The sequence below is a fragment of the Meles meles genome, chromosome 6 (assembly GCF_922984935.1).
Source record: "Meles meles chromosome 6, mMelMel3.1 paternal haplotype, whole genome shotgun sequence".
Lineage (NCBI taxonomy): Eukaryota > Metazoa > Chordata > Mammalia > Carnivora > Mustelidae > Meles > Meles meles.
Genome location: NC_060071.1, coordinates 72316257 through 72331731, shown reverse-complemented (window position 1 = coordinate 72331731; position 15475 = coordinate 72316257). Strand labels below are relative to the sequence as shown.

Genomic DNA, 15475 nt, shown 5'->3' with positions numbered 1-15475 from the left:
ATGGTTACTCAAGGTTAACGCTAAATTGTGTTTCAAATTATAAAATAAGTTTGGCATTTTGTGTATGTTTACAAACACCTGGGTTTCATGGTTTTAAGAAATTTTAACACAAAATAAAACACATATGTGAATGTGTCTTAATTGTGGATATTTTTCATCCCAAATAATTATGCATACTGTTCCTTTTCACTGGATTTTATGTCTAATTTTTCACTTTCCATTACTTGACTAAAGCATTCAAAAGGAATTAGCTGGCATACAGAAGAATTCTACAGTGTTTCGGTTTGATAACCATATTGCTACGATTTCAAATTAGTTCTGACAGCTCATCTTATCCTTGAGATAATATTCACCTATATCATTCAGAGTATGTGGTAATTATATAATGAGTACTTAGATTTATTCACATTTATATGATATATTCTATGGCTTAGAATAGAATAGACCATAAGAATTAGAAGGTACATTGGAGATCATCTGCACATATCCCATATCTTAGAGATGAAAAAACTGAGACTTGGAAAGAATTAAATATTTTTCCAGAATTATTTACAGGCAGGGATTATATTTATGCGTCATAACTTCCACCCGGGCTCTGTCTCCTCTACCAGGTTCCATTATCCATGATAAGTCTCAATTTTTAAAAAATTGATTATATTCCAAATTCTGTTGCTCACATAAAAGTGATTATCCACAGAACCTTCCTCCAAATGGTTATTTCTTTACCTAAACTTAAGCATAATCAGGACAATTTTCTATGACTAACATAATAATTTTATTAATAACTGTAATGATTAAAGTATTGCTCTTAATAATCCATTAAAATGGCCTTAGCATTCTATATCGATTATAGTTACAAAGAAGATCCTCTTATTTTCATATTGGAAACATAATTCCCCAGATTCCCACTTACTGGTTCATTAATTAAGAAGCCTAAAAAGCATTCATTAAACAAGCAACTGAAGTTTCAAGTACTCACTGCAAGCAAAACATACTGTAAGTACTTAAGCAAATGTTTACACCATCAACCCCATGCATTCTTTTTCAGTTTACTTTAACATACATAATATTATAAGATGAAATAATAATAACATTGTTCAAATGCTAGTAATTTAAACAAAATCTATTTTCATTCAGGGATTTTAAATTCTTACTATACATGTTGAATATTTTACCCCATTAAATTTAAAACTATTAAAATTATTTATTAATCATAACTGCTAAATGATAAGTCCAACCCTGATATTTTAACATGAAAAAAACCTGGGTTTTGGAAAAAATGTAATACACTAACAGAAAATCATGGACATCTCTTCTAACTCACTTTTATTTCCTCCTTCACATTTACAATTCTCTTAAGGTAAAGATTAAAGAAAATGTTAGGAGGAACCTATTTTTTTTTTTTTTTGCTCAGGTGAATAAACAATCTAATACAAACTCATTGTGGTGCAAACAGATGAGGATACCACAGATTGCTTTCTATTTTATAACTATACACAATTGCACAAGTTGCTAAATTCATTTTTGAGCACAGATTATTTCCCACTACAGACATATTGTTTCAAAGAAAATCAAATTACTTTTTAAAATAAAATTTCTTTTCCTCAAACTAGTAAGTAGGTTTTGGTTAGCATTTACTGAATACTCACTTACTGAGCATTTACTGAGAACTCTCTTTAAGAGTTCTTAATGAATTTTGATAGAAGACAGTGAGTCACATTTTAGTGTCAATAATATCATTTACATTTTGCTTAGCTTATAAGCATTTTGAGTTTAGGACATAGGGATTATATTTTCAAATTGGTGTGGGTTATCAGTTCCAACTATAATATTAGTAGATTTGACCTGTTGCAGAAGATGTTTTTGGAAACATAGTTCAATGATCCCAATTAAGAGAAATTAGAAGATGATAGTTAATTTTTTTTTTAAAAAAAAGGAAACTAAGAAAACCTGTCACTTGAAAATGATTCTTTCACAGATTAAGGTTCCTACACATGCTATAAATAAAGGACATTACTTACTGTAACTGTTCTTCATCTCTTGGGTTCCTTTGACCTTGCCTCGTTTATCAATCCTCAGATACCACTGTGTTCGACAGAAGAGTCTTCTCACTCTTATATCCCCTCCTTCCATGTAATCATAACTTCTTGTATGTCGCTCAGGGCTGGAACAGTTCACATTTGTAGCCATTTGCTCTGGAGTCATGTCATTGCAAGCTAAAGATATAGTGCCCACTAGACAGATAATGTGAAAGCATGATCTGTAGAGCAAAGTTGGCAGGATCCATGTCAGTATCCATTTGCGCATTATAGTGTAGTGCTCCGGGTGTTCATGAATAACATAATGAAAATTAAATCTTGAGTTGATTGTTGCTCCTAGGTCATTGACCTCTTCCTATCTGTGAATTGTAGATTGATTTAAGAAAGAACAGTTGTTTTTTTCCAAATTGTTATCCTTATCCTTTTAGTTCCTGATAACAATACAGGATTCCTCCTAAAATAACTCTCTGTTGGTATTTCCTTATAAAAACAGGTTGTAATAAGTTCAGTTGCTGCGACACTGTTTACTACTTGACTTCTGTTTGCAATAAGAAATTAAGAATAGGGAAAGAAGAGGAGGGGAGGATGAAAAATTATACGTATAAATCTTAGTAGGTAAACAGTAGTATAACATGCAGTGCAGTTTGTACTGTGAAGGCACATTTAAAACAGCTTTCACAGAAGATGCCAACATCTTCATTTCTCTCTATGTAGATTTATAAATGTTATGCATTACTAGAGACAAATCAGAATATGATTGTACCATTTATTCCAATTGCTATTTGGAAAGAAACATCCTGCAGTTAGAGCTATTGATTTAAATTAAGTCCTAAAATCACTATTAACAAAGTATAAATGCTTTCCCTAGATTTGTTTATTGTATGCTTTTATGTTTCTGATTAATCAATTACTTTCTCCTGAACTACCCACATTTCTCAAGTTAAATGCCAGTATTGTCTGGAGAACATCAACCTTATCTTTATGTAAGTTCTACAGCATAATTACTATAGATAATTACGTGGCTCAAAAGTTTAGTAACTTTACTTTTCCCCTCAGCACTAAAACCAGAGAAAGAGGTAAACTACTAGAAAACCATTCAGTATTATTTTTAAAGACAAATAATAGTAACTTACTTGTTCTGTTGATAACAGCTGGATACACAAGAATTCCATGTCTGTTGTCTGCCTTGTGCAACTTGAGCCTCTCTACTGTAGCTACAAACTATTTCTCAGCTGAGAAATTCTCCAGCAGAATCATAATTGTTTCCATAAATCAACAGGCAAGAGGATTTTCTCTCTGTGTGAGCTCGTGTATGCTTGTGTGTGTGTGTGTGTGGAGCCTTTTTATTCAGGGCTTTTCGATAAATACCTTTGCTGACCTCATTGGAAGCAATTAAAACTTAACCAGTGAGCTGTTAGTTGAATACAACAGCGAGAATAAAGGAGGCTTATATAGTATTCATTCAATGGTCATGAGAGGGAGCTATGAACATGGTTTATGCCTAAACCTACCAGTGGGTACCTACTTTGTAGAAACAGATCTCTGATTCTGAAGCAGTTAAAAGGGGAAAGGGAATTTTTTGCACCATCTTCACAAAACAGCGTTACATATAAGTTGAAAAATATTCCTTTGAACATAAATAAAAGGGATTTTTGCTGGTTAGAAAACCTTCTCAATAGCTTTACGATATGTGCATTTCTACTGTTACTTCTTTGCACTCAGAATTTTAGAACAAAACTAGCCTGTGTCAATTAATTCACATCTTAGTGTTCTAAAGCACTATGTGGCCGAGTTAAGTGCATATCTTTTCACACAGAGGTATTTTACCATGGTATATGAGTATAATTTTTAGATTTTATATTCCTAGGCTGAAAGTAAGAGGACCTAGTTTCTTATTTGAGCTGAGCCACTATTTACCAGTATGACTTTGGGCAAGTCACTTGGCATTTCTGAGTCTCAGCTACTATATTTGTAAAATTAGTGCATTAGTCTAAATGACTCTGTGGTGCCTTGTAGTTTTAAAATTCTGTGAATCTGACTTGTACTAACTACCAATATAAGAAAGAGGATGCATCCTTTTAAAAATTATAATCCTTAAAAATTAAAAATAAAGAAAATGGTTTTACACTGCTTATCAATGTGTTTGACTTTTGTCTCAATAAGAATATTAGCACAATAAATAAATGTTTATCAAAGGATGGAGTTATAAGAGCTGTAGTTAATGTAAATAAGAGAAAGCTATTGTACTTTCCAACATGAGGTACTCTCTCCTTTACTTCCTATCTGGCATATATATAGTGTTCTAGTGTTTTGTTAACTATTTGCTGCAAAATAATTGCATTGTTAATTTAAATCAATATTTAGGAATGTATATTGAAATTCTCTTTCCCATGTTAATACCCCCAAAACACACACACACACACACACACACACACACACACACACACACACACACACCTTGAAATTCACTATTTTACCACCAGGTGGTGCATGTAGACCAAATAGAAAAAGGAAATTAAGTCCTTCCAATCCAGATCATAGTGTATGTGGTTTCTATGCTTTGGGGGAACAGAATCAAGAGCATGGAAAAGGCTAAATGTACCCAGTTACTCTTTAGGCACCGGATATTGAAATTTGTAAGTTTACTAGATCAGAGGAGGGTGGGCCCTTCTCTAATTGCTTCCGTTGAATAGGTCACTGTAAAATAATCTATCATGTAGGCCAAGGAGAAGGAAAGAATGATGCTACTGTGTTCTGAATCATAATCCCATATGCAACAGCAAGGAGCAGTGTCAGAACTCCTAGAACTTGGATATTGCTTCTAAAGAAGTGAAAATTATTAACAGTTCACAGGTAAAGATATTCAAGAGCTACTAAATCCATTTGTTCCACACCAAGCCTACACATTTTAAACTAAGAAATCAATAGATGAGAAGTCAAGATTTGCTAGTTAAATGCTCAAAACTTAAATAAAAGAAATAGTTTGTTGATAAAGACTGCTAGTGTCTCCTTAAAATCTGTTCTATAGGGTTAACTGTAAAATTGGAAACAAAGCACAAAATTGTGATCTATTTATTTTAGGTTCATTAGATGCCTTTGGACTCTGTGATTTGAAAATATAATCCCCATAATATTAATGAGTGGCTTAATCTCAACAAGGTAACTATATTTAAATCTTTTGATTAGTAGAATGCCTGGGTAGCTTAGTCAGTTAAGCGTCTCTCTGGCTCAGGTCATGATCCGGGAGTTCTGGGACCAAGTCCACTTCATGCTCCTTGCTCAGTGGGGAGCCTGCTTCTCCCTCTGCCCCTCCCCCTATTCATGCTCACATACCCTCTCTCTCTTTCTCTCTCTCTCTCTCTGACAAATAATAAAGTCTTCTAAAGAAAAATTCTAAATAAATAATTTTTTGATTATCAGTTTTCCTAATGGAAAATAATTAGTTCAAGATAGGCCCATACCCTGCTTCAGTAACACCACAGCTGTAATGAAAACCTCACTTATGCCCTTATTATACGTATACTTTAAGAGGTATTCTCCAAAAACCAAGAGGAACTTCAGGTATCTCTAGATGGATTAACACTCTGGGTTTTGTTGTTGTTGTTGTGTTGTTATTGTTGTTTTAGATTTTATTTATTTATTTGACAGAGAGAGACACAGCAAGAGAGGGAACACAAGCAGGGGGAGTGGGAGAGGGAGAAGCAGGGTTCTCACAGAGCAGGGAGCCCTATGCAGGGTTCAATCCCAGGACCCTGGAATCATGACCTGAGCTGAAGGCAGATGCTTAACCTAGGTGCCCCTACACTCTGCATTTTTAAAAAATTTTATGTTATTTAAAGTCAATTAATTAAAATATAATGTAGTATTAGTTTCAGAGGTGGAGTTCAGTGATTCATCAGTTGCATATAACACCCAGTGCTCATTACATCATTTGCCCTCCTTAATGCCCATCACCCAGTTACCCCATCCCCCCACCACTCCCCTCCAGAAACCCTCAACTTCCTTCCTATAAGTAACAGTCTCTTATGGTTTGACTCCCTCTCTGATCTCATCTTATTTCATTTTTCCCCTCCCTTCCCCTATGATCCTCTGTTTTTCTTCTTAAATTCTATAGATAGTGGCATCAGATGATAATTGTCTTTCTGGGATTGACTTATTTCTCTTAGCCTTTAGATCCATCCACATCATTGCATATGGTAATGTTTCATTTTTGATGGCTGAGTAATATTTCATTATATATATAGATACCACATCTTCTTTATCCATTCATCTGTCAGTAGACATCTGGGCTCTTTCCATAGTTTGGCTATTATGGACATTGCTGCTATAAACATTAGGGTGCAGTTGCCCCTTTGGATCACCGTGTTTGTATCCTTTGAGTAAATACTTACTAGTGCAATTGCTGGGTCATAAGGTAGCTCTATTTTTAACTTTTTGAGGAAATTCTATACTGTGTTCCAAAATGGCTGTGCCAGCTTGCATTCTCACCAGCAGTGTAAGAAGGTTCCCCATTCACATCCTCACCAACATTTGTTGTTTCCTGACTTGTTAATTTTAACCATTCTGACTGATATGAGGTGGTATCTCATTGTGGTTTTGATTTGTATTTCCCTAATGCTGAGTGATGCTGAGAACTTTTTCATGTGTCTATTGGCCATTAGTATGACTTCTTTGCAGAAATGTCTGTTCATGTCTTCTGCCCATTTCTTGACTGGATTACTTGTTTTTTGAGTGCTGAGTTTCATAAGTTCTTTGTAGATCTTGGATACTAGCCCTTTATCTGATAAGACATTTACAAATATCTTCTCCCATTCTCTAGATGGTCTTTGGTTTTGTTGACTGTTTCCTTTGCTGTGCAAAAGCTGTTGATCTTGATGTAGTCCCATTAGTTCATTTTTGCTTTTTATTTCCCTTGCCTTTGGAGATGGGTCTAGCAAGAAGTTGCTGTGGCCAGGGTTGAAGAGGTTGCTGCCTGTGTTCTCCTCTAGGATTTTGATGGATTCCTGTTTCACATTTAGGTCTTTCATCCATTTTGAGTTTATCTTTGAGTATGGTGTAATAAAATGGTCCAGTTTCATTCTTCTGCATGTGGCTGTCCAATTTTCCCAACACCAGTTGTTGAAGAGACTATCTTTTTTACACTGGATATTCTTTCCTGCTTTGTCAAAGATTAGTTGACCATAGAATTGAAGGTCCATTTCTGGGTTCTCTATTCCATTCCATCACTCCGGGTTTTTTTTTTTTTTTTTTTTTTTTTTAGTTCTTGGTGGTAATTACATTGATAAGCATTTTTTGTTCTATTTTTAATGTATATATAGTAATAAGCTAAGCACAGAAATACTTCGAAGAAGTGTCTCTCTTACTTTCTGGATTGTGTTAACTTCAATTTTTATTGGAAACACCTCCAGCTCTCGAGCTTTGAATTTGTAAAACAAAGGTTTAAATCTGTAAAACAAAGGATTCTTGCATCTATTCCTAAACACTGGCTTTTTATAAAAGCATTCTTAGAAAGTAAAGATTAGCATCTGGTATTCTTCAAAAAGAAACAGTGCCTAATTCTTGCCTTGGTTGATTTGGGAATAGAATATGTAAAAAGAATACATAAGTGGCCTTTAAGGTAATGATTAACCACCATCTAGTTTTGCTTAAGCAACTTCCACTATATTCCTATTTAATAAAGAGGTAAATGATAGAAAATAGCTTTTGTTTAATAAATTTTGCATTTCAATGATTAATTTTAAACCTATGCCACATTCATAAGTATGTGTAATATAATCAGTAGGAAAGAACATCATTAAATATTTTCATTCTGTAGATTTTTACATCCTATCCTGTTCCCCATCCTATTAGCTCCCATTCTTTACCAAAAATATAGGTAATCATTGTTATTAGTTTCTTGTGTAACTTTCCAGAGTTTTCTATGTATATATATAGGCAAAATTGAATACATATGTGTGGATATACACATATATATATAATTTTTCTTCTTTTTGTACAAAAGATAGCATACCATACATCATGTGCTGCATGTTGCATTTTTACTAATAAAAATAGTAAGTCCCCATTAGTACTTAGGAAATTTCCTCAATTTGTTTTACAACTGCATAGTACTCCACTGAATGGGAATATATCACAATGTATTTGCCTAGCCATCTATTGGTGGACATTTAATTTTTTTCCAGTCTTTTCCTGTTACCAAAAAAAAAAAAAAAAAAGCTCCAACAAATAAAATTGTAAACATGTCATTTTTTTTTTACTGTGCAAATATATTTGTAGGATCAATTTCTAGAACTTGTCCAGGTCAAATTGTATATGTATTTATTATTTAGCTAGATATTGCCAGCTTATCCTCCACAGAAGTTGTGCTAGTTTTATTATCCCACTAGCAGTGCAGAAGTGTAACTTTGTTTTCAGTATAGTGTATTACCAAACTTTTCGGGTTTTGCTACTCTGACAGGTAAAAATGGCGTTCATTATAGTTACCCCTTGCATTTCTCATTTTATGAGAGAAAGCCACCATCGGAGAGTGTACAACAGGTGGCAGTAGGGAAACTTTCCCTGCAGTAATGACAGTAGAGCTGCAATTTAAAGGGTGAGAAGGAGCTAAGCAGGTGAAGAGGTACCTGTAAATATATAAAGACCCTGTATTGAAAGAGAACATATTTGTTTTAACAATAAAACACCAGTTTGGTTTTGTTAGAGGGAATAAGAAGGATTGCGGTGCATGAAGAGGTGGGAAGAGTCCTGTTGGGCTGTGTTAAGGCGTTAGATCTTCATCGTACAGGCCATAGGAAGCCATTAAAATATATCAAGCAAAAGGGTGACATGTTCAGAATCATACTCCCTGCCTCTATTGTGGCCCAAACTTATTTAATTCCTATTAGCAGAATAAGTTTATGTAATATTAAATTGTCATTTTATATTGTTTTTTCTGTTCTTCATATTCTCAAAAAGATAGCCAAACTTTATAATTAGAAAGGTAAGATGGGGGGGGGGGCGCCTGGGTGGCTCCGTGGGTTAAGCCTCTGCCTTTGGGTCGGGTCATGATCTCAGGGTCCTGGGATCAAGCCCCACATCAGGCTCTCTGCTCAGCAAGGAGCCTGCTTCTCCCCTTCTCTCTGCCTGCCTCTCTGCCTACTTGTGATCTCTCTCTATCAAATAAATAAATAAAATCTTTAAAAAAAAAAAAAAGAAGAAGAAGAAGGAGAGAAAGGTAAGATGGGTGAGAAAAAAGTCAAATACACTTCCTGACTTGGGTTAAGCCTGGATCCACTTTACAGAGTTGTATTAAGTACCATGAAAAGAGCATAAAGAAGTCAGTCTGTTTGTGGAACCCAGCTCCTATATTTCTGGAAACACTGTAGCACACAGCAGAAGCAGCCAAGGTCCAGAGAGTAAGGATTGTCTCATGTATCTAAACAGATGGGGGCCATAAGCACCCCTCAAAAAGATTTCCCATGTTTCAAAAAGAAATCTGAAAACAGCAGAAAGTCCATATCTGAAGGAACTATGTGAGCAGAGTCAGAGAATACCCAGAAGGAACAAGAGTAGACCAATGACTCAAAAACCAGAGGGCTGGGGCACCTGGGTGGCTCTGGTCATGGTCTCAGGGTCCTGGGATTGACCCTGCTTTGGGCTCTCTGCTCGGCGGGGGGCCTGCTTCCCCCCCTCTCTCTGCCCCCTCTCTGCCTGCTTGTGATCTCTGTCTGTGGATAAATAAATAAAATCTTTAAAACAACAACAACAAAAAAAAACAGAGGGCCTTGCCTTGTCCCTGAATCCTATCCCATCTTGAGGCAGAAGAGGGAAACCCAGAAACAATGGAGGTAAAATTTTTTTACCAACCTGGGAGGTAACATTCTCAAAGTTGAAACAAGGTTGATTTATAAACATAAATTTATGTTATTTCTTGCATATTTGAGATTATAATCCAAGATCTACTTCTACTATTCTACTTCTACTTCTACTACTACTTCCCACAGCTATTGCCACACTATGGATTTATCTTCATCTTTTACCTTGTCAGTCCCTTTCCATAATTTTTTTTACCACCCCATAAATTTAGCCCCAACTTTGGATCATGCCATACAATCATTATTACTTACTTCCTTGATCTACTCACTAAAAAATATTTATTAAGTAGCTATTTTGGTACCAGGTGTTGTCCTAGAGTTTTGGAGATAAAGTAGTGAATACTCTGGAAGGAATATTCTGGAAGAATACTCTGACCTTACCGAGTATGCATTCCAGTGAAGGAACAAACATAGACACATAAATCTGTGGTGTAAGTTGGGGGTGGATATTAGGATACAAAGAAGATATTCAAGGAGATAGGGGTAAATGGGTAGAGGAACCTACTTTAAGTAGAAAAGCCTGCCTGAGTAGGTAAAATTTTTAAATATTTTTTTAATTTCATTTTATCTTTTCAGTGTCCCAAAATTCATTGTTTATGCACCACACCCAGTGCTCCATGCAATACAGTGCCTTCCTTAATACCCACCACCAGGCTCACCCAACCCCCCACCACCCTCTCCTCCAAAACCTTCAGTTTGTTTTTGAGTCCACAGTCTCTCATGGTTCGTCTCCCCCTCCAATTTCCCCCAACTCACTTCTTGAGGAGGTAAATTTTAAGCTTCCTGGAACTTCCAAGAACTGAAAGAAGGCCAATGCACATGAAGTACATGAGCAATGGAGAGAAGAACAGTGAGAAATAAATGAAACTGAAGAAGTAGGCAGAGGCCAGATGCTAAAGAACCTTTAGAAGGTCATGGTAATAAGAGTTTGGGTTTATTCTAAGTGTAGTAGGAAGTTGGGGTATAGGTGTGTGTCCTTTAAACCTGATGGACCTGGTGGTGGTATTTTAAACTCAGGAGTACAATCTCAAGAGTAATTGAGCAAGCCTGGGGTCCCTATAAATCTTCAGTTATGTAAACTTTGTGGTTATCCTTGGCATAATGCCTTAACATTTTAAAACTAATTGTATATAAGGTACAAAGTCTGAGTCATATGTTCAAAACTGTGGTGTGCCTATGACTCAACTGTATAAATATCTCAGTTTACAAATGTAACTTGACGTTTTGTGTCTCTGTCTATAAAAGTTTGTTTTATTTAATTTAATATTTATAAAAAGTTCTCTGAAATGCTAATCTAAAGTTCTTCAAAATATATTATTATTCTTCTGAATCACTATGCAACTTTAGACCTAGAATAAGATCTCTAGAGTTTTTAGTTATTGTTTTTTTCAATTTGGAAATTTCTATATAATGAAATTATATTATGCAGTTCACTCTTAATTGGCTTGACTCCACTTAAATTAATCCTTAACTTTACAAAGAATCCGTCTTCTTGATTCAGTGCTATACATTAGTGCCTAGTTTTGACAGCATAGAGCCACTCTAACAGTTGAAAAGCATTATAATGGGTAGGGAGAGAATTTTGCTTCACCCCAGGAGAACATCATGAAAAACAACAAAGACCCTGTACAATTAGGGTTATTACATTCTTTGTTTAAAGTTGTCATTCTTTGATTCCATATTCATTGTCTACATAGCGAGGCAATAAAATAAGGGAGTGCAAAAAAAATTTCTTAAATCTTTTCATAAATGTCAATGTGTTAATAACAGAATTGGCTTTATTTTTTAAATCATAAGCTTTAAAACCAGGAATTTTTAGCAACAAATAAACTTTTTTTCTTAAGATTTACTTATTTATTTGACAGAGAGGGGGAGAGAGTGCACACGAGTGTGGGGAGTGCAGGGGGGAGAGGCAGAGAGAGAAGGAGGGAGATACTCAGGCAGACTCTGAGTTGATTGTTCAATATCGTGACTGTGAGATCACAACCTGAGCTAAAACCAAAAGTCAGCCATGCAACTGAATTTGCCACCCAAGCACCCCAACAGCAAATGAACTTTTCAAAAGTAGCAGAAAGAGGCAGAATAAAGATAATTATAATAGCAAAGAAAGAGAAGACTGTTGCAGAGTTCAGTATTTTTAGTATAAAGATAATCCATGAAAAGCCATATATCTATTAAATTACAGTTTCTTATAAACCTGGTGGCTAAAAAAATAATTCACACATAAGAGAAAGAGGGTTAATGCTTCTCCTTAGGCTTCTCTTCAAGCTAAATATTCTTTCTATCTTTAAATATTACTCAAATTTTCCTCTCGAAGGTTTTTTTTTTTTTAAAGATTTTATTTATTTATATGACACACAGAGAGAGATCACAAGTAGGCAGAGAGGCAGGCAGAGAGAGAGAGGAGGAAGCAGGCTTCCTGCTGAGCAGAAAGCCCAATGCGGGGCTCGATCCCAGGACCCTGACATCATGACCTGAGCCGAAGGCAGCAGCTTAACCCACTGAGCCACCCAGGCGCCCCTCGATGGTTTTTAATATTAACTTAGTCATGCTTAGTCCTCCTTCTTCATCTAATCAATTTCAAAAGTCATCAATTTTATCACCACAACTTTTTCCACATCTGTTGCTTCCTATCAATTATCACGTTCATATCCTAAGGCAAGTAATTTTTTCTCATGTCAACTCTAGTCCTAACTCACCTCCTTGCATCTCCTCTTTCTGACCCCCAATCCATTTTATGTGTTACTATCACGTTAATCTTTCTGAAGCACAGTTATAATCATGTTATTTTTCTGCTCAAAAGTCTTCAGTAACACCTATATTTTTCATGAATAAAACTCTAGTCTTCCTTTTCTCATATAAAATCTTCCGTGCCCAACATCCTCTGTTGTTGGGATCCTCTGAATCCCAATATTCCTCAAACACTACTCTCTCAATTGATTTGGGGTAAAGTGAGAAACACCTGCTTCCCACTTCTCCTCTTGGTAGGAAAAGAGACTAACAGAGAAGAAATCCTCCTCACAAATCCTCTTTCTCTTATGGTTCGCCTCCCATAAGAGACTATGGACTCTGAAAAACAACCTGAGGGTTTTGAAGGGTCAGGGGTGGGAGGTTGGGGGAACAGGTGGTGGGTGATGGGGAGGGCACGTTTTGCATGGAGCACTGGGTGTTGTGCAAAAAGAATGAATACTGTTACGCTGAAAAAATTAATAAAAAGGGGAAAAAAATAATAATAATAATAAACAAAATAAAAAGTAAAAAAAAACAAATCCTCTTTCTCTACCTTCTCTCCCCACTCTCTCTCCCTTCCTTATTCTATCTTCAGTCTGCATGATGGATCCAAGAATCATGTAATCAGATATTTCCTTTGAAATTTTACATACTGAGTTTTTAATGATGCAATAGAATCCTTGATCATCTATGTATTCTATTAACTCAGCTAATTACTTCAAATCATCACTTACTATGTATTTACATAATACTCAAATATAATAGGAGATAAGCAAAGTCCCTGACTTCATGGAACTTGAGGAAGAAGGGATGAAGGGAACTGATGGAGGAAGGGACAGATAATAAACACATAAAAAGACTTCTGGGGGGTACCTGGGTGGTTCAGTCGGTTAAGCATCTGCCTTCGGCTCAGGTCATGATTCCAGGGTCCTAGGATGGAGCCCCACATCAGGCTCCCTGCTCAGCGGGGAACCTGCTTCTCCTTCTCCCTCTGCCATTTTCCCTACTTATATTCTCTCTCTCTCTGTCAAATAATTAAATAAAATCTTTTTTTTTTTTTTTTAAGAATTCTGATGACATTTCAGAAGGAAATAAATAGGTTACTATGGTAGCAAATAACACAAGAGAAAAGGGAAGAAAGGGGTTGTTGGAATCTGGGCACAGAAGGCCTTTCTGACAAGGTCATTTAAGCTCAGATCTGAAGAATAAGAAGAAATCAGAAGTGGCAGCCCAGGGTGCCTGGGTAGCTCAGTCAGTTAAGCAGGTGCCTTTGGCCCAGGTTATGATCCCAGAGTCCTGGAATTGAGCCCCACATGGGGCTCCCTGCTCCCTTTGCTGCTCCCCCTTCTCATGCACTCTTGCTCTCTGTCTTGAATAAGTAAATAAAAATCTTAAAAAAAAAATAAGAAAGAAAGAAGTGGCAGTCCATTACAGGCTAAGGTAACAAGGAAAGCAAAAGTTCTGAGGTGATAATGAGTTTGGTATGTTCTAGAAATCAAAAGATGACAGTATAACTGGAGCATAGCAAATAAGGGGAACGTTAGGTGATATGAAACCAGTGTATGTAGGGTCTTGATACCAACAGCAGGAATTTTGGGTTTGATCCTAGAAATAATGGGTTATGATCAGTGAGTCATGCGATCATTCTAAAACCATGAAGAATGGTTTGGAAATGGCAAAAGCTGAAATAAGGAGACCAGTTTGGAGGCTATGACTGTAATCCAAGTTGGAGGTGATGATAACCTAAACTAGGATCCTGGACGGGGAGAGTGAAAGAAGTGGGCAGATAAATGTTGGAGAAAAAGCTTGATGATAGCTTCTATCTGAGAGACAATGAGGAGTCAAGATTCAATTCCGGGGTCCCTGGGTGGCTTAGTCGTTAAGCGTCTGCCTTTGGCTCAGATCATGATCCCAGGGTTCTGGGATCGAGCCCCACATTGGGCTCCTTGCTCCGTGGAAAGGCTGCTTCTCCTTCTCCCACTTCCCCTGCTTGTATTACCTCTCTCGCTGTGTGTATCTGTCTCTCAGATAAATATATAAAATCTTTATAAAAAAAAAAAAGATTCAATTCCAGATATCTGTTATTCGCAATAGGATAAATAGTGATGCCATTTTGCATAGCTAAGGAGGCCTGGGAGAGCAATGGATGGGAAAATCAGGCAGCTGGAAAGTCCAACTAAGAGGAATGGTATAAACCAAAACTCGGTCTGGATCAAAGGGATCAGGACCTCTCACTCCTTTGAAATGATTACCAGTAAGATCTTACAAATCAATTACCACAAAATTGGAAGTAGAAACGAATCACTTTTTAAGGAACTCTGGTGCAAAAGGGAAGCTTTTCTCATGGCAGTATTAAGTATTTTAATGAAAATGTTAAGGGCCATCCTCCCTCATTTTTCTAATTATGAATGTTTCTGACATTCAAAATATCATAGGCCCTATGAAATGATCAGAACTCAAGCTATGTTATTGTAAAAGCCTAAAACAGTTTTACTCTTTGATTTCAGGCATAAATGGGTTTTAAATTTGTCAAAATGTAGGTTAGGGTACAGTGTTCAATCAATTCTTGCAACACTGAGAAAGAAGTTTCTTCATAACAATGTTGGCATTTTAAAAACTAATCAATACTTGGTACCTCTCTGATTACTTGACCTAAAATAAAATTACTTCTATATTCTATATTTACTTCTGTGGAAAGAAGTATATTAATGGAGGAGTGTTGGAGTACAATAGTTCAGATCAGCATGTAGATTACACAACAGAGTATGTTAAAAACTAAAATTTTGCCTAATGGCAAGAAAAATAGGTTAATTTGGGGGGAGTAAAGGACAACTATATCATTCATTTGATAGT

The 15475-nt window shown here is 36.1% G+C and overlaps 2 protein-coding genes across 4 annotated transcripts in view; one reads left to right on the top strand and one right to left on the bottom strand.

Annotated features, from left to right (window-relative positions):
* FGF7 (fibroblast growth factor 7) overlaps positions 1–3378 on the bottom strand; it is a 50733-nt gene extending 47355 nt beyond the window's left edge. The window contains exons 1-2 of one of the 3 annotated variants that reach the window (XM_046008119.1): positions 3173–3378; positions 2022–2577 (exon numbers count right to left, since the gene is read on the bottom strand). In XM_046008119.1, coding sequence (XP_045864075.1) covers positions 2022–2307 — 286 coding nt within the window. In that variant the 5' untranslated portion in view covers positions 2308–2577; positions 3173–3378. The remainder of the gene's footprint in view (positions 1–2021; positions 2578–3172) is intronic. The other 2 variants (XM_046008118.1, XM_046008117.1) reach the window with 2 other exon arrangements.
* FAM227B (family with sequence similarity 227 member B) overlaps positions 1–15475 on the top strand; it is a 201520-nt gene that overhangs the window by 120689 nt on the left and 65356 nt on the right. The gene's annotated exons all lie outside the window — the stretch shown is intronic.